The sequence below is a fragment of the Balaenoptera ricei genome, chromosome 7 (genome assembly GCF_028023285.1).
Source record: "Balaenoptera ricei isolate mBalRic1 chromosome 7, mBalRic1.hap2, whole genome shotgun sequence".
Lineage (NCBI taxonomy): Eukaryota > Metazoa > Chordata > Mammalia > Artiodactyla > Balaenopteridae > Balaenoptera > Balaenoptera ricei.
The window spans coordinates 83,028,855-83,048,367 of record NC_082645.1 but is presented as its reverse complement, the minus strand read 5'-3'; the positions used below and the strand labels follow the sequence as shown (position 1 = coordinate 83,048,367).

General features: G+C 31.8%; 1 protein-coding gene across 3 annotated transcripts in view; it reads left to right on the top strand.

Annotated features, from left to right (window-relative positions):
- The window catches only part of PGAP1 (post-GPI attachment to proteins inositol deacylase 1), a 71,460-nt gene extending 54,214 nt beyond the window's left edge, over positions 1–17,246 (top strand). For all 3 annotated transcript variants that reach the window (XM_059928401.1, XM_059928402.1, XM_059928400.1), the window contains 13 exons: positions 353–426; positions 533–584; positions 1,074–1,140; positions 1,581–1,689; positions 3,368–3,406; positions 7,006–7,099; positions 10,285–10,375; positions 11,179–11,376; positions 12,314–12,449; positions 13,727–13,777; positions 14,262–14,449; positions 15,664–15,768; positions 16,765–17,246. In XM_059928401.1, the coding sequence (XP_059784384.1) occupies positions 353–426; positions 533–584; positions 1,074–1,140; positions 1,581–1,689; positions 3,368–3,406; positions 7,006–7,099; positions 10,285–10,375; positions 11,179–11,376; positions 12,314–12,449; positions 13,727–13,777; positions 14,262–14,449; positions 15,664–15,768; positions 16,765–16,903 (1,343 nt within the window). In that variant the 3' untranslated portion in view covers positions 16,904–17,246. The remainder of the gene's footprint in view (positions 1–352; positions 427–532; positions 585–1,073; positions 1,141–1,580; positions 1,690–3,367; positions 3,407–7,005; positions 7,100–10,284; positions 10,376–11,178; positions 11,377–12,313; positions 12,450–13,726; positions 13,778–14,261; positions 14,450–15,663; positions 15,769–16,764) is intronic.
- The last annotated feature ends 2,267 nt before the right edge of the window (positions 17,247–19,513 follow it).

Genomic DNA, 19,513 nt, shown 5'->3' with positions numbered 1-19,513 from the left:
CATTCACGTGTAAGTGGATGCGATTTTTAAAATTTGATTAAAATGTTAAAAAAAAAAAATCTACCAAGAAAGCATACCTTTTTGAAATTGGAACTATGTAGTGATTTTTTAAAACACATAAAATGTCATTGAAAGTCATTATAAATGTTATGCTTTGTTCAAAATTTATTGAAGGAGGATTGGATTTTTAGGAGTTCACTCCTCCATACTGAAAGCAAGAACCTATAAACTCTTTTCTAATGTTAAAAATCTGTTGGCATTATTTTAGACATTGTTTAAGCAGTCAGTACTTTTGTACTTTAAAAAAATTTTTTTTGGTATTCTAAGTAATACAGTACTTTTAATTCAATAGGATTGTCTTCAAGGAAAGTGATATTAAATACAAGTGGCCTGTTCTATAATATAGAGCTTCTGAACTTTGGACAGGTAATTAATTATCTTGACAATAACAGGACTTGATTTTACTTTACTGTTTAGTTAAACAAACTTATAAACTTGTTTTTTTTTAATTTTTGTGGTCAAATTCTATTAGATATACCAAGCTTTTAAAATCAACGTTGTAAGCAAGTGCTCAGGAGTGAAAGGTAAGTGTATTTCTGAAAAAATAGTATTGTCATTTGAAGAATCATTAGGTCTTCACTTGAATTTTCTGTAATACTTATTTTTCCATATATTTTATGTAAATTAATATTAAATATATGATAATAGAAAAGCTGTTTATATTTCCAAATGGATTTAACATAGACCCTTTCTTAACAGTAAGCATCTTCATCTGTTTCAGTTTAAATATCCACGTTTTAAAAATACTGTATATCTTGCTGTTTTATTGTAGTAATAATTGAGATTTAGCTGTTTAATGTTTTTCTAGTTTCTTATACTTCCCACATGCTCTAATATCTTGTTGTAGGTCTAATTAAACATTATTATTAAGTAATTCTCCATAATTTATTGTGTGATATAACTCTTACTGATTATTTTTTAATGAAATGAGTATTGTGTAAATAGTTAGGTATTATAGTAGTAACCTTAGTAACATAAGGTTAGTAATACATATTTCCTTTATGTTTCCACAGAAGAAATTACTAGTATCTATAAACTTCATATTCCCTGGTCTTATGAAGATTCACTAACCATTGCACAGTAAGTATATGAAAGAATTTACCTTAAACTTTGTTGTTTTTGAGTAATACATATTCTACTTAGTCTGCTTATTTAAATCATAATAAAATTTTAGAGAAATTATTACAGGGCCTCTGAGTAAAATGTAGGTATTCTTTATGTAACATTGTGCCCATAAGATAATATAATATTATAAGATACCATATAGTATTCTTATTTAAGCGATCTAGAATTTAAACCTTACTTGCTTCAGATATGAACCCCTTTCCACCCTCTCCCCCAATTTCTGTGTCCTAGAAGGAGCATTCAGACAACTGTGATACGACTGGAAAAGTGTCAATCCATAGTAACGTGTGGCATCTAGCCTCCTTACGTTATTTCACTGTGTTGTGCTGAGGATTGACTTAGCCATGGTTATTTCACAGCATTTTGTATTTGAGAACTGATATTTATCTTTTCAGGGTTCCATCTGCTACAGCAATTTCTGTGAAACTCCATATTGCTCAACCAGAAAATGACAGCCATGTAGCATTATTAAAAATGTATACATCATCAGACTGTCAGTATGAGGTAAGTTATATGTTTGCTTAATTTTTAGGATTTAGTTATAGAATAAACTGGAAATATATTTTTATATTTGCCTCAGATATATGGTGATGCGAAAGCCAATTAATATAAGAGAGAGTTAGTTACTTATGATACTTTAAATAGTCTCCATTTTGCCTGTTAGCACCACCTCAGTATTTCCTTAGCTGGACCATTGAAAGTATGTATCTTAATAAGTAATAGAAAATAAAATAAAAATTGAGACTGCAGATTAACCTTCTCAGTTTGGAAGCCCAAAGTCCAGAATCCTCCATAAATTGAAGGACTTCATGAAATCAGCTGACATGGCTATACTGCAGTAACTGGCATGATATATATTTTCCAGCACTGCTGGATAAGCTTAAGGATCTTCTTTTCACTCATTATTTTAAGCTCTATTAATCATTAATATGTGCAATTTAGTACCTGTTGGTTTTGTTTTACAATCACGTAGATCTCTTTGCACTGAGAGAAGGGAAATGGACTCGAGAGTAACATTTTATTTACATATAGATTCATGAACTAAAAGAGTTCCTCTTTGTATAAGAACATACCAGCTTCTAAGGATTCCAGATTTAAGTGCTTGAAGTATACATTTCAATGGTGGTTTTGGTTTATGTGAAATATCTTATTTCTACTCAGTTGCTTTAATTTGGATTCTTTATTAGAGCTAACTTTCTTAGGGTAAACTAGAATTGGTAGGTCAAGTGAATATAATCTGTCCTACAGGCTTCAGTTTGACCTATATTATGAGTTATTTTAGATTTCATGGAATTTATTAATGCTTTGATATCTTACTTTCTGTTTCTAGCATTGAAGGATTTTGCAGGGATATAATGGTTTTCAGCTTGTGCCTTCATATTTCTAATATTACTATAGAGATAGAAAGAATTGTGTTAGTAATTTGGCTGTACTGCATATTCTCTTAATGTCCATATTTTTACAAATACTTTATTTTTTTAAAAGTCCATGTATTGACAAAATATAGTTATTTTACAACTTCTCTATGAAAGATGAATTTCCTTTTCCCAGACTTCCTAATATCAAAAGAGTTATATTTATGGCAGAGATAATTAATGATGAATTTCTTTTTAAAGTGTTGTTTTGGCTCAAATTTTATTACATGTGATCTGTTTGTTCCTGGTATTGTATCATGTGAAACCTATTTTTATGAAATTTACTCAGAAGTGGTTTAGCTTAACTATATTTAGTACCATACGATTGTAGGTTTGAGATTTTAAAGTACAAGTTACATAAGTAAGTTGATTAATTTGTGCTTTATTTTTCAGCAAACATACGTATAGTTTCTGACTCAGTCATTCAATAAATTCCTTTAGCTTGTATGATCTGGTAATAAGATATTCTGATTAATTAAATATTCTAGTTAGTAAAGGGTTACCACATATCACGGTATCATATGATACCACGTATCATAGCATTCATCCAATTGGGAAAGAATTAGATTACAGAAAAAATATTGAACAGCAAAACCACAGTTGATACAAATTAAATGTTGATGGTTCAGAGAATTCTTTTAAGCTCTTGGATACCTTTAGGTTCATCATTATAAAAAAATTAATGATTATGCTTAGTGCTCAGTTTAATAAAATGTGAACTAGAGTTTAGGGAAAATAACCTTTTTTTAATAATTGTTTTAAACTAGGTGACAGTTAAGACTTCCTTTTCACAAATACTTGGACAGGTAAGAGAGACTCCTTGTCGATTATTTATTGCCTTGTGAATAGAAACTGTAAGGCAGGGACTGTAAACGTTTTCTGTAAAGCACCAGATATTAGTATTTCTGCAGACCATATATAGTCTCTTGCCACTGCTGCCACTACTGCAGCTACTTCTTTTTTCTTCTTTCTTCTTTTTTCTTCTTTTTCTCACGTTAATAAAATCTGAAAGCCATTCTTGGCACACAGGCCATAGTTGGCCACCCCTGGCTTTAAGGTGATGCTTTCATGTTTGATACTTCCTAAAAATGAAAGTTGATTCCTGATTTTTGAGAAAATTAATATTTTTGGCTAAATGGATATCATATTAAGATTTCATATTGCTCATACGATGCTATAATTCATAATCCAATAAAATCTGTAGGCTCTGTCATATAAATGAGCTTTTTCCAAGAACTTTTTATGTTGTGCATGCTCAGTTTGTAAAAGGTAAAAGTAAATTATATTAAAAATAAACATGCTGAAATAGGTTAAATTCATTTGGGGAGTATCTTAAATTCATAGGCAAATAGTGTTACAAAAATAATTTATCAAGTTGTAGAACTACTATATTATTATTCAACATCATTATAATTTGCAGAATTGTACAATCTGGACATAAATAGATAATACTGATTAGTCAGAGAAATTATAGTTTTAAAATTCACTAAAAATTTTATTGTGTCTTTTATTACTTTCACTTTATTTTTTTGGTCTGTTACGTTTTGCAGTCTAGGCATAGCAGAATTTTTAAGTCATTTAATTCTATAATTATAATAAAACTCACAAGTTAAAAGTAAATCAGAAACTTTTTATGTATGTTATCTCATTTGATCCTGACAACAACCTGATAAGAACTAGATTGTGATTATTATTAAATTTGTGAACATTAGAAAATTCTAAGCTAATGTGTAAAAATTTTGTGCTACATTAGAAAGAGAAGATTAAATATTAGTGTAAGTTGGAAAATAGGATCATGGATAGTTATAATAAATACTCTAAAATGTTAAGAGATCAATTATTAAGAAAAATTACATCTTGGAATAAAAGTGAAGAATTCATGCTATTGTATTTTTAGTATGTCACTGTACATGGTGGTATGGCTGAGGATATAACACACTCTCTTATCCATATCATCCCTGGGGCTCATAATTCAGATTAGTGACAAGAAAAGTCAAGTTTGCATGATACTGTATAGTTAGGTGTAATTATATGTACACCAAAAAAAAAACAGACTAATAGTCTTGTTTAGACATGGAAATTTTTCTAAAAAATGATGATGTGTGGGTGTTGCAGGATCAGAGGTAGGTACTTTTTTAAATGTTGAAGAATTCATGACAATTGAGTTAAGTCCTCAAATGTTTGGAATGATATAAGGTGCTCTTAGTTCATGTTTGTTTCAAAGTTTAGCTTGAGAACAGTAGGAGAATGAATTAGGTTTTGTATATCTTATTTGTCTTTTAAAAATCATACGTATTTTCAGTGTTAACTGATTCAGTCAAAGAAGACTGGGAAGAGGACTACAGAGAAACCACTTAGGAGAATCTTTAGCCTTTGATTAGATAATTTTTTCATAAAATTAATTTTTTTTTTAGAAAAAGGAAAGAGGAAAATATAGTTACATATTGTTCAGTCTACTCTTATGAGAGAACAGAAAATAAACTGAAAGTTGCTTTCTCAAGAGAATTATTTAAACTCTTAATAAATCATTTCCATGTAGGAATGAAGCACCGTGTTGCCCAATCTTTAGATTATAAGAGAAACTAGAAATCTGAATTTTTAGATAAAATATTTTAATTTTTCAATGTTGGCATCTAATTCAAAATGTAAAGAAATACTATGCCAAATACTAAACCAAATGAAGCACATATACAATTTGAATATGACCCATGGAGACCAGTTTATGATTGTTGATTGTTATATCTGTGGCCCAGTATCATATTTACTACTCATAACAATGATACTCAGTCATTAAAAAGAAATTTTAAAATTTTAAAGAATTTTAAAATTTAAAAGAAATTTTATGTAGCACCTCTTACAAGGTGCTTGACTCAAGTTTATCATGTTCAAGTTAATATTCTCAATATTAATATTCAGTATTAATATTCAAGTTAATATTCAAGTTTATCATGTTCAAGTTAATATTCTCTTACAAGATTTCTGAAAACAGTGAAGGGCATTAAAGGTAAATAATAACAGTGAATATTTTCTGATCACCTACTTGTGCCAGTTACTATTCCAAATGATTTGCACAAATGAACACATTTAAGCCTCAAACTCCCTGTGAGATAGTGCTATTTAACTCCATTTTCCTGCTAAGGGCCTAGAGAGAAGGAGGGGTAAAATAAGTTGCCTAAGAGCTAGTGAAAGGCAAAGCTGTAGTCTGAACTCAGGAGTACGACTCTGAGCCTGTTATGCTACTTAACTATCCTTCCAACACACTTAATAACTAAAGTATGCTATGTATTTCCTAGCATGTCATTAGCAGGCAGTGAGCATCATTTAGTAATAGGTAGGAAAATGACCTTTTCCCTTTCACTCAACTCTCCTCTCCTCTCACTCAAAGCTACAAACTATAAATCATGAGTATGAGCTTTATGTTTCTTGAGTCTTATCAATTTTAATCTGGGAATCCACAGAGGAGCTTCAGGGAGACCTTGAACTTGCTGACATTTTGCTTAACATTTTGTGTAAGCACTCGTTTCCATAGTTTTCATTAGACTGACAGCAGGGGAGTCTGTACCTTTTCTTAAAAATTCTGTGGATTGGAGAACATGCTTTCAAGTAATTTCCTTTTAAAACTTTAACATTAAAAGAAGAACTTACACTATGTTTTTGTTATATGTATGTTTTTTATGGAGATTGGATCAGCTGATAGAATGACTTGAGGTGCTATAACATAATGGTTTTGAACTTAGGCTTTGAGTTAAATTCCATTCCACAAGATTTCCAAAGATGGTGAAGGACATAAAAGCCTAACAATAGCAGCTCATATTTTTGATAGTTTATCATGTTCAAGTTAATATTCTAAATGCTTTACACAAATGAACATGTTTAAATCCTTAAAACCACCTATAAGGTAAGTACTATTATTGTCCCTATCTTACTGTTAAGAGCAAAGAGAGGTAACAAGTAAGTAAGTAACTTGCGTGTCTCTTAATTGTGCAAGTTACTTGGGCCCCCTGTACCTGAACTTCTTCATCTGTAAAATAGGGATAAGAACTATATGAAAGGATTTTTGGGAGGAGAGCGTGAGATAATGCATATAACATGTTTAGTATTATACCTGGAACATATTAAATGCTCGATAAACATTCCTTGTGAAAAATTCTGTAGCATATGCTACACAATTAAATATTGCCTCTATTATGCCTTTGATGAAAAATTCAGACAACATGTTTCTAATATGCCATATATTCTTAGCATTTATTTTGCTTAGAATTTTTATACCCATTACTCAAGATATCTTTTAGTCATGTCAGAAAATGTATAAAGTGAAAAACAACATTTTTATTTCATGTGAAAGTATATTTATTTCATTAACATGAACATTCATAAGTTGCCCATTGATTTGCCTGTTTTCTAGGTAGTTAGATTTCATGGTGGAGCTCTTCCTGCCTATGTTATATCTAGTATCCTTCTCGCTTATGGAGGACAGTTATACTCTCTTTTCTCAACAGGTAAGAATGTTTCTATTCCTCCCTCCCTCTCTTCCTTCCTCAATGCTTCATTACTACTTTTTTTATCCTACGTGTAGCTAATGAAGACACATCGATTTCTTGAAAATTCACAACCCTTCTCTCTCAAGGTTACAGGAGTTTGAGATCCTCTTAAGTTTTAAGAGGTTACCAAGAAAATTCCTTACTTGTTTTCTCCATTTTATACCCTTGTGTCTAAAGTTTATTCCCTCTGTTCTGAGGATCTCTTAAGAGATAGAAGCTGGTTGACGGGGGTTTTCTTCTCCATTCTATCCCCAGTGCCTGACATAGGGCCACGCACATAGTTGGCATTCAGTGTAATATTTGGGCTGTATCAACTGTATCATTTAGGTCTTGGTACACTGAATGGAATAATTAAGAGTTTAATTGAAGGGACTATTTCAAAGGTATGTATAGGGTTAAGGGAAACCAACAACAAATGATAAAATACCAAATTAGCAACAGAGCCATCTGATACTCCTAGGTATCAGGGCAAGGGAGGGAGCAAACCTAGAGAGCTGTAGGAGAGAGCAGCAGTACTGCACCTGAGCCTTGGGTACAGAAATGCTGTGGCCACTGTCAGAGTGTGGCTCAGCAGGGAGAAGGCAGGGAAATAAATACACTAACTTTATTTCCTTCTATCCTCCTATCTGCCAGTGCTTCTCATTCACTGAACCCAACTAGAAGCCAGTTCATAAAAGTCAGCCTCCCAGAATTCAGAGCAAAGTAAAGGGTAGAACATGGATCTAGAGAAGAAAATATAGACTGTATAGTACATTGGACAAAGCCCTCTCTATAGTATAGCAGTTAGAACAATTTCCCAGGAGCCTCACACACTTGCCGGGCTTGTACAATGATAATCAGAGGAGGCAAGAGGGAAAGAGAGTGGGGACAAAACATACAAAAGCAGTCCAAAAATCCCCTCCACCGTTTCCATGGTGCCAGATCCTTTCACAGCTACTCGTTTCCTTTCAGTGACTTTTTTGCAGTTTCAAGTCTGCCTTTAGTGTTCATTTTAACCTGATTTAACCTATTATATTCCAGGAAGAAGTAAGCAACGTTTAATGTGATCTGCTCAGATCCAACCTTTTAATTAAAAGATTATTCCGGCAATATGACGTCTCCTTTACTTGAATATAATTTTTGGAAATTTAAAAGAGACACCTCATTCTTCTTAGTTTTAAGTGACTTGACAATTGATTTTCAAACATTTGGGATTTATATCTAGATAGTCCACAGAGACCCTGGGGATATATGATATTGGTTAATCTAGAGGACTTAAGTATGGGATTGTGTCTCAAATCAATTAAAGAAGTAGTTCTGAACCAAAGATGCTTATTAGAAATCACTGGAATGGCTATAATAGAAAAGACAGATAATAACAAGTGTTAATGAGGATTTGTAGAATTGCAACCTTCCTATACTGTTAGTGGGAATGTAAAATGGTATAGCTGTTTTGGAAAGCAGTCTGGCAGTTCATCAAAAGGTTAAACAGAGTTACCATATGACACAGCAACTCTACTCCTGGGTATAGACCCAAGAGAATTGAAAACACACATCCACACTAAACACTGTTTATAATAGCCAAAAAGTGGAAACAACCAAAATGTCCATCAACTGATGAACAGATAATGTGCTGAATGCTACAAGATAGATGAATCTTGGAAATATGCTAAATTGAAGGAGCCAGTCACAAAGGACCACATATTATATGATTCCATTTTTATGAAATCTTCAGAGTAAGCCAATCTATAGAGACAGAAAGTAGATTAGTGGTTGCCTAGGAATGGGGAGGCATTGGAGGTGACAGTTAAGGAGAACAGTTTCTTTTGGGAGTAATGAAAATGTTTTAAGACTGACTGTGGTTGTTAATGCACACTCTATGAATATACAAAAAACCACTGAATTGGATATACTTTAAATGGATGAATTTTGAGTTATAAGAATTATATCTCAGTAAAACTGTTTTTAAAAAATAGCTCACCTGTGGAGCTTTGTAAAAATACAAATGACAAAACCATAGCCTTGGCTCCTGAATTTGTTTCACAAATGATGATTGGCTATGTACTTTTGTATGAGAACCAGTAAATTAGAGTAAATTTTTATGGTAGGTTTATGTTTATCTTTTTTCTTTTTTTTAACTTTTTTAAATTGATGTATAGTTGATTTGTAATGTGTTAATTTCTGCTGTACAGCAAAGTGATTCAGTTATACACACACACACACACACACACACACACACACACACATATATACACATTCTTTTTTATACTCTTTTCCATTTTGGTTTTTCATAGGATATATAGTTCTCTGTGCTATACATTAGGACCTTGTTGTTTATCCATTCTATATATAAAAGCTTCAATCTGCTAATCCCAAACTCCCACACCATCCCTCCCCCAACCCCCTCCCCCTTGGTAACCACAAGTCTGTTCTCTATGTCCGTGAGTCTGTTTCTGTTTCACAGATTGGTTCATTTGTGTCATATTTTAGATTCCACATTTAAGTGCTATCATATATTTGTCTTTCTTTTTCTGACTGACTTCACTTAGTATGATAATCTATAGTTGCATCCACATTACTGCAAATGGCATTATTTTGTTTTTTTTTTATGGCTAATATCTCATTATATATATGTACCACATCTTTATCTATTCGTCTGTTGATGGACATTTAGGTTGTTTCCACATCTTGGCTATATAGTGAATAGTGCTGCTATGAACATAGGGGTGCAGTATCTTTTTGAATTAGAGTTTTGTCTGGATATATACCCAGGAGTGGGATTGCTGGATCATATGTTATTTCTATTTTTTAGTTTTTTGAGGAACCTCCATACTGTTTCCCATAGTGGCTGCACCAATTTACAATCCCACCAACAGTGTAGCAGGGTTCCCTTTTCTCCACATCCTCTCCAGCATTTGCTATTTGTAGAGTTTTTAATGATGACCATTCTGACCAGTGTGAGGTGGTACCTCATTGTAGTTTTGATTTATCTTTCAAATTAGGGTAATTTTTAATCTTTTGAGAAGAGTCTCTGTGATAGTAATAAAGACCCTTGCTTTCTATGACATGAAATATGTTGCTCTTACGAACAGTGCAGCATATAATATCTCATACTTAATTACTGTGAATTCTCTACTACATATAATTTTTTTTTAAATCACTAGGTCACTGCTTAGAATATGCTACTATGTTGGATAAAGAAGCCAAACCATACAAAGTTGATCCTTTTGTAATTATGGTTAAGTTTCTGTTGGGGTAAGTTTTATTGTCTGTGATAATGATTTTAATTTTGTTTTATATATAAAGTATTATGTTTGACTCAAATATGAAGGATAAATTTCCATACAGATAAGGCAATTGACTTGTTTTATTAAATGGACTTTTTCTCCTAGGCAAAGGCCTAATAAGTACATCAACATTTACTTCAATAGTTTAGAAGTAATTACTGAACTTATATATATACACATATATCAGTCTCAATTTAGACTATAAATATACCAGGACTTTAACATTTTCAAAAGAATGTATGTGGTACATGAGCTTTGGGTGTCCCAGATTCATGGACACAAAGCAATATAGGATATTGGTGAAACAGTGCCTCAGAACACTTTTTATTACTTCCCATACAAAGTATATTTTAGATCTCTCTACCCTACTTAACATCGCATTCTTAATTTATTCAGGTTTTGTTTTTGTTTTTGTTTGGTTAAAAACCATTACTTAGATGTCTTTTCTTCTGTCTTTATAACTAGCTGTTGGCTTTCTAACTTAAAAAAAAGACCAGTTATTACTTCATTAAAAGGATCAATGAGAGCAGTAAAGCTGCATTGAGACTTGAGACTCAGATCCTTGAAGATCACTAGACTCGCTAGTTCCCTACCAGGAATTGAAGTTTGTTTTTTCAGTATAATTATAAATGAAATATCATGGTACTCTGGGGACTGTAGTGAATGGTCAAACACTTCAAACATTAAATCCTTTAATGAGAGTTGTTGGGGTTTTTTTGCTTTTATTGTATTATTTGCTTTTATTTTTTATATGTTTTCTTTTATCCACAGATACAAGTGGTTTAAAGAATTTTGGGATATGTTATTGTTACCAGAATTAGATGCCATCGTTTTAACTAGTCAGAGTATGTGTTTCCCCCTTGTATCGTTGATTCTTTTTCTGTTTGGAACATGTACTGCCTATTGGGGTGGCCTACTCTCTTCTGTGTCTGTGAGACTCCTTTCTTCATTGTGGCTGACTTTGAAAAGGTAAAGAATGAATGACGAAAACCTTTCTTATTGCTCTTAAGAAAAAAACTGTATTCTGATAGGGAACCTTAAAATTAACTTGCTTTCACCAAACTGTAATTTCTAAGGAAAAATGTGTAACTAGCAAAACATGGGGTTAGTGTTCAAACTTATGTTTTTGTCATGTTATCATTTATTTCAAGTTAAATGCTACATTTGATTTTGACCATAGTGCTCAAGAGTTAATCAAAAAAGTTTGACAGATTACACAAGTATTTTTAAATTTCACTGTTGTAAATCTTTCCAAGGGCGAGTGTTTCTCTGGCAATGCTTTTATATGTTGATTTTCAATCAAACCTGAGACTCCAATCTTGATATTTAGGATCAGATTAGATGAAATGTATAAGAGCTCCAAAAACATTGCCTAGAGGTTTATTATGATCCAAAGACAGTTTGAAGTTGCTGGTATGCTCTTTTGGTAAACCAGTGATCTAGTTTCCATTTCCTCACCAGCCGTGTTATGTGATTTACTGTCACAGAGTGGATTATGGTATGATGCTTCTTCCTCCACCCTTCTGAGGTGCTTCTGACATTAACACCATCACATGTCTGAGTGACCTCAAGACTTTAAGAACAAAATTATTTCTCTTCCTATCAAGATTGGAATTGTATGGCACAGGGCCTATAATTAATAATTATCTTTAATAATATTTTTTCTTTTTTAGTACATGTATTACCCATAGTATATATAAATGCAAGAGAAACTATCACAGTGTATAAAAGAATTTTAAAATATGTGTCACCCCTCATCTTTATTTTAAAAAGCCTGTTTACCTTATAGTAATACTTGCACATTAATAAGGAGAGCCTGGCAGAGCACTGTATTGTTTTCTGCTTATATGTGACTGTGTAAATAATTGTTAATATGCTTTTGAAAGCTTTACTCTTGTTATTCCAGGCCCTCTGAACTTCCTAAAGATATCAAGATAATATCACCAGACTTGCCCATTTTGACAGTTGTTTTGATCATAGTTAGTTGGACAACTTGTGGAGCATTTGCCATCCTTCTTACTTATCTTTACTATGTGTTTAAGGTATGTCAAATCAGTAAAGTCAGAAGGCCTGAGCTTTGTATCAGACAGGCATAGACTTTCCCATGGGTGGTGTTAAAAAATTTTTTTTGATCACTGCTGTTATATACCAGGCCTAAGTGTAAAGTTTTTTTTTAACATCTTAGCTAGTTCAAATATATATAGTTAACTGTAGAACTGAAGTTACTAATCTGAGTGGGTTTCTTTGTTAAAAACAAAGGGAGGGGAGGAGATATAATCTGTTCCATATTGCTTGATGCTCTGGCAAGTAATGTTAACTTTTTAAAAAACATTTTACTAGAACAGTTTTTATTCACACCTCCCTTTAAACGTGGATAATAGACAAAACAAAAAGTTATGTCAGTGGGATCAGGCTGTCAATCATGCTGAAATAATGTAGAATGTTACAAATGTTGCTGAAGAATCACAAGACAGGATAAAAGTAATTAAGCTGACAATTTTACTGAGGAAATGAAAAACACTTCTAAGAAGGCTGACAGCTTTTCAGGAAAATCTACGTTATACAACTGCATGTTCTCCACATTAATCTTATGTAGAGACAGTTGATACTGGAAAGGATAATAATTTTTTCCTTTTTTTAACAAAGGTTTATTTGTGTCTGCATTTAACGCTAATACATGCACATTATAGATTACTTTCAGTTTACAAAGGAAAAATATGTCCATCAGAAAAAACTATTTAGAATTATTTTGATTTACAAATATGAATTAATTTGGTTTATAAATATAATATTTTTAGTTTTTTTAAGTGAATATTTCAAACAACTGACCCAATAAACAGAACTTTCTCAAATGCATAAGCAAACCTAGTAAATTTATAGACTTTCTCAGGTTCTTGTAAACATTTCACCGCCCTATATAATTGAGTTCCAGATTTTCAAAGATTTAGATTATATAACACATGTTAAACTCTATAGTATGCTGAATATAGTCAAATTTTTGACTCACATGACACTTTAAGTTGCGATAGCAAGGCACCATTCAAGCATAGTCTCACACAGTGTGGAAGATATAGCATTATATCCTGGCCCCAACATACTCTGGAATTTTTTATTATTTTGTTTGTTTTTTAATCCATGATAGCAAGCACATGTAGTTATTATTTATCTTTTCTAAAAGAATGTTTTTAAATGTTTAAATGAATTTTTATTTATTTAGGTTTTTAAAATTTCAAATTACAGTGCTTCTCAATTTCAGTAAAAATGGGTATGTTTTTTGTTTCAAAATAAAAGTAAAATTAAAGTCTTTTCTTTTTCATAGATTGTTCATCTGCAAGCCAGCTTAACAACTTTTAAAAATAGCCAGACTGTGGTAAGTTTTATTTTCAAAACGCTATATCACTTTAGTATGAAAGAACATGGGAAAATATAAAAGTTTATTTTTGTAAAAATAGGTTAGGACTTTACAGTATTTAAAAGGTTTTATGAATTTAAATAACTTTAAGAAAAGCAAGCCTAATGAATATTAAAATAAGACTTAGATTGTCATTTAATGTGATCTTTGTCAGTCCTTAAGTTGTTTTTGTTATCACAATTATCTTTTAAATTTTATTTCAAGTAGTTACTTAAGAGGATATATTCTTAGCAGTGGAAATAGCAAGTCAAAGGAATAAAAATTTTATAACTGATAACTGCTTTAAAATACTTTCAAACAAGATAATTTCAGTATTTTATATCAATTTGGTAATGGAAAGATGTATTTATTTAGCTGTTAGATAATTGAGTATGATTCTAAATAAAATAATAAACTTAAATTTTACTTAATATCTTGATATTTTTACTTTATTGCTTTGTAGAACCCCAAACACTCTAGAAGAAGTGAAAAAAAATCCAATCACCATAAAGACTCTACAGTACACCATCTCCGTTTATCTGCCAGTGATGCTGAAGATAGTCTTCGCATGCACAGTACTGTGATTAACTTATTAACATGGATTGTATTACTCAGCATGCCATCTTTAATTTATTGGCTGAAGAATCTTAGGTGTGTTTTATTTATATAATTATAATTTATGTGGTTCAAACTATAAATATCTGTAAGTAGAGACTTGCAGGACTCCTAATGTTTCATAAAACTTTCTCAAGAACAAGAAGCTATCACCTGAAATTTATTTTCAACATATTCACATTTTCTTCTTTTCCGTGAGAATATAAACTTCCCCAAAATCTGCCCAAAAGGGGAGGGATTGTATTTTCTTTAGCCTTCTTTGAGTCTAGAAATATGAGAAAATGTGCTTTATTTTGCTGACTTATAGTATTCATAATGCTAGTGCTTTATATATTTTTCAATTCACAATCAATTTTATATTTTCTTAAATTTGAGGGGAAGAAAAATGCTTACATTTAAAATAATAGAAATAACGAAGGAAGTGTGTACTTTTCTGATGTGTCCTATACGTTGAACTAAAATAAATGATCAGCTGTTTTACTAGAAAACTGTCATTTGCTTTGTTACCTGATAAGTGTCCTAGGTTAAATGAGAGCCTAAAAATGCTCTCTAAGCTTATTTCTAGAATATTTAGTTATTGGTAAATTGTCTTTTTTAAAAAACCACGTTATCCAGTTAATAGTTAACCCCTGCTTAATATAGTTTTTAGAAATGATGTAAAACTTTCAGATTATCTAAATACTGGAAGTTTTTTTTTTTTTTTAAGTTGGCTGAATCAAAATAAGTTCAGTAAATTAAATCACAGGTCACCAGATATTAATATCCTTCCTTTGCCCCTTATTTTAATCAAGGTGCAAATTTTTGTCCACAGATTTGGGGAGAAAATTACTTGAGAAGTGCAAATTTATGATTCTAGAAGGCTGTAGACAGTTACTTTATATAAACCTTCATTTTTTCATCTTTTTTAAATAGAGCAGTTTAAATATGTTTTAAATAATTTGTTTTATAAGATATTATTTATATATGACCTTTCAGGCATATACTTACTGTAAAAAGGAAGTGCTTCCAGATGGGATATTTTCATTTCCTTTAGTAGTTACTGAACATAATTCTCCGTATAAAACCTTGAGTATAAAGATGATGTAGAGCAAAATTTATTTATCAATGATTTCTTGAGCTGTTTAGAGCTCTCTTATATCCATATTGCTATAGGAACGTTTTGAAATGTATTTAATTGATTGATTCTGAGAATTTAAAATGATTGGCAATGCTTTGTTGATTTATGTTTTATTTTTTTCTTTTTGACATAGGTATTACTTTAAACTTAATCCTGATCCATGTAAACCTTTGGCATTTATCCTTATTCCAACTATGGCAGTTCTTGGAAATACTTACACTGCTTCAATAAAATCAAGGTATAGTATTTTAATCTTTTTTTTTCTCACATTTGTTCCTGGTCTTTATCATAGTTTCATGTCTGAAACATGTCTTTCGTTCCTAATTACTTGGACTGTTCCTGAAGGTAAAGCTATAATAGTAATTATGGTTTATGTGCAAATACAGTTGATATGCAAATGTATTATATTTGTTTCCTTAATTATGCATTTTATTTGTTAGGATATAATCATTTTTTTTCTTTAAAAAGTTAACCCTTGAAAGATATGATATCTAAGGTTTGCTTCCAAAAAATACAGGAGGAGTGGAAGTGGGCAGTAATATAGGTATAGTAAGATTGGCCATGACTTGATAATTTTTGAAGCTGGTTGATGGGTCCATGAAGTTCATTATACTGTTAATCTACTCATGAATATGTTTAAAATTTTCCATAATAAAACTTTACTTTTCATTGACCGCTTGTTTGCTCCGGAAACCTTTTCAGTTGATTCTGGCAGATAGTTGCAGATACTCTAAAGTCAGGCAGATCTGGGGTTTCAGTCTAAGGCTCTGTGTCCTTAGGTAAGTTTCTTAACCCCTCAGTGTCTCTGTTTTCAGAGTGAAAAGGTGATAGCCTTTCCTGATAGTATTTTTCTTTTAAAAATAGTGTCTTATCTTACATGCTCCTCTTAGGAATTAAAGATGGTTCCTTTTTTATTTGGTTGAAGTTTTTTGCTGATATTAAATAGGGTGAAAATTTGCTGAATAAAAGTCCAACTAGTATTTTTCTGTGGTTAAAATTTAAAAGAATAAACAAAACTGGTGATTTACTTAATAGAATATTTTTCTCTTTTCTAGCGAAAATTGACTTGTATTGATCTTTTAAAAAATTTTGGACAGTTAAAGTAATTTTTCATATAATGAATTTATCTAAAATCACTTAGAACACTTTCTCAAAACTGTATAAAAGATTGACATGTTCAGTTTTTGCTCACAATGTAGGTTACATTATAATGTATATTTCTGTCTCTTTACAGTAAATTGTTGAAGACTACTTCACAGTTTCCACTTCCTCTGGCTGTTGGTGTGATTGCTTTTGGGTCAGCACACTTATACAGGGTTCCATGCTTTGTCTTCATTCCTCTTTTACTCCATGCATTATGCAACTTTATGTAAGATTGGATTTAAGGAATGATAAAGATCAGTTATGCCTTTAGGTCCAGTAATAAGAGGGAACACACAGATCCATCAGTGTGGACAGCAAGATCCTTTGGAGAAGAGAGGTCTATTTTTACAATGTTGAAAATAGGAAATTAGTTTTGTAATGCTTGAGGAAAGTAGTTGAAGCATGGTTTTGTTTTGTGGTATGACATCTGTGTACTAGTCATTATGAAAAATCAGTAAAAGGACAAGGTAGCCTCTGTCTTTGAGGACTCTGCATATCAGCTAGTCTGCTTGATTGGCCATACCAAGATCTTCTCCTAAACACTCAATAAATTTAGCATTGTTTGTATCCTCACCTCAAGTATTCTCATTTCGTCAAACTTTCTTCTGAAAAGTGGGTTACTTTGTATTTGCTACAGTATACGTGTTGAAAAATAAGTCTTAAAAGATTAATGAAATTTAAACTGTTTGCTTTCTCAGAAAGGAAATAGCCACAGTCTTTAGTCAGTTTTTGGCAGCCATAGTGAACAAAATAGATCTTTTGTTTTCTTACACCTATGAAAATACAACTTTAAATTCTAAGGAGACATGTTTTCTTGGTAACCAGCAAGATTGATGAATGGAAACGTAATTCAAATTCAAAACTCAATGAAATTTTCTTGTTTCTTTTCAAATAAGAATCTTATTTTGTATTCTTAGTGATTATCAGGAGACTATTGAAGAGATGTATTGCTAAAATTTGAAAAAAATTTTCATAGATATTTACTTATAGACATTGGAGCAGTTCAGTCATTCAGTCTTTACCATTTTATTCAATTCACTGACCCCATGGTTGTCAAAAGTGCCTAGGGTCATGGTGGGTTGTTAAAATAACTAAATTCCAGTGGTCAGAAAATACTCTACATTGGCACAATTTTTATTTACTATGGAAAGAAAATCAGCATGATGAAGTGCAGTACCACATTTAATGTATAAAATTATACTATTAATGGAATAACAGTGGAAAAAGTGTTACCCCATTAATAGCATAAGTATAAACAATGAATACCTGAATAAGTTGGAGTGTTTAGCCACTAGGTTTAATAGTGGAATCTTAATTTGCCAAGGTGATTACTATTTGACAGATAGAGAGTAATATTTATATTTCATTTCACATTTCAGCTCACTTTTTGGAAGTAGGTAATGCAGCTAGGTATCTTCGCCTTAAGATAGAATTAACTCAAGGCTGGGGTATACCTGAGTGATAGAGCCCTTCCTTTAGATGTGTATGCTGTAAATACCCCAAACCTTGCAAGTATAGTCCTTAAGTCCCAGTAACTCCACAGTTGTACCTGTGAACTTGTGTCCTTGTTAGTGCCCAGGGATGTCCTAGAGTACCAGGTTCATTTTACGTGCCATTGCATCTGGATTCCATTACAACCTCTCAGTTGTTACTGCCTATTAGAAGGTTACTCCCACTTTACTGCCTGTAGAGGGTTACCTCACTTCTTTTCTCATTTGTTCTTCGGGTTCTTGCTGTTTCATCGTCAGTTGAAGATGGTCTTGCTATCATCTCTGAGAGTTTTAAGTTTGTTTGATTCCATTGTTGTCTTTTCCAGCTTCATGTTCAGTGTTCATATTTTCACTTATGAGATCATTAAAGATAAGTGATAACCTCATAGTAGACATGGCAGGCATACCAGGCTCTTGTTTGTTTGATAGAAGCAGCAAAAGGGATAAAATACAGAATGCTTGTGTGTTCAAACCTGAAAGGAAAGAGAACTTAACAGATTATATATGCACTTTCCCATGGCATACCACATATATATTTAAACAAGGACACATCTGCCTAGGTTTAGCTTATACATATACTCATAACAACTTTTGTACATATGGTGTCGTATTTCAAGTTTTCACCCATATGTAGTTGCATTTCAAGTTACAGGTTAACTATGTCATTTAACTATTTCTGAATTTGAACTTAGGTCCATACACAGAACTTAAGAAAATTCATTAATTTGAATCTTCTATTGACAGCCATAATCAATGTGTTTAGATGATCTAAAGTCTCCTTGTTTAGTCATTCCTGCTCTTGAATAAAATGTAACAAGCTTAAATTTCTCATTTGTGAGTAGTACATTAGCTTTTTAAAGCAGCAGACTAGGCACATTAGTTTCCATGAAAATAATTTCATGTGAGTGTCATTATCATCAAGTCCTAAAGTCTTATTTATTCCAACAAAATATTTTATTTTAGGACTACAAAAAGGATTCTCATTAAACATGTTATAAACAGCAGTAGTTTGGGGTTTTTTTACATATATTTAATATTATATGTATACACACACACACACATTTTGACAGTCTTCATCAAGTCCTAATGCACTTTAAAACCAAATAACTACCAGAGATGAGAAAGTAGGCTCTGTCTGAAGATTAACAAAACTGATGTTTCTGTCACTTGAGAAAAGGAAAGTCCTTTGTCTTTATTTATTTATTTTTTTAATAAATTTATTTATTTATTTATTTTTGGCTGCATTGGGTCTTCGTTGCTGCACGCGGCTTTCTTTAGTTGCGTCGAGCAAGGGCTGCTCTTCCTTGCGGTGCACGGGTTTCTCATTGCAGTGGCTTCTCTTGTTGCGCA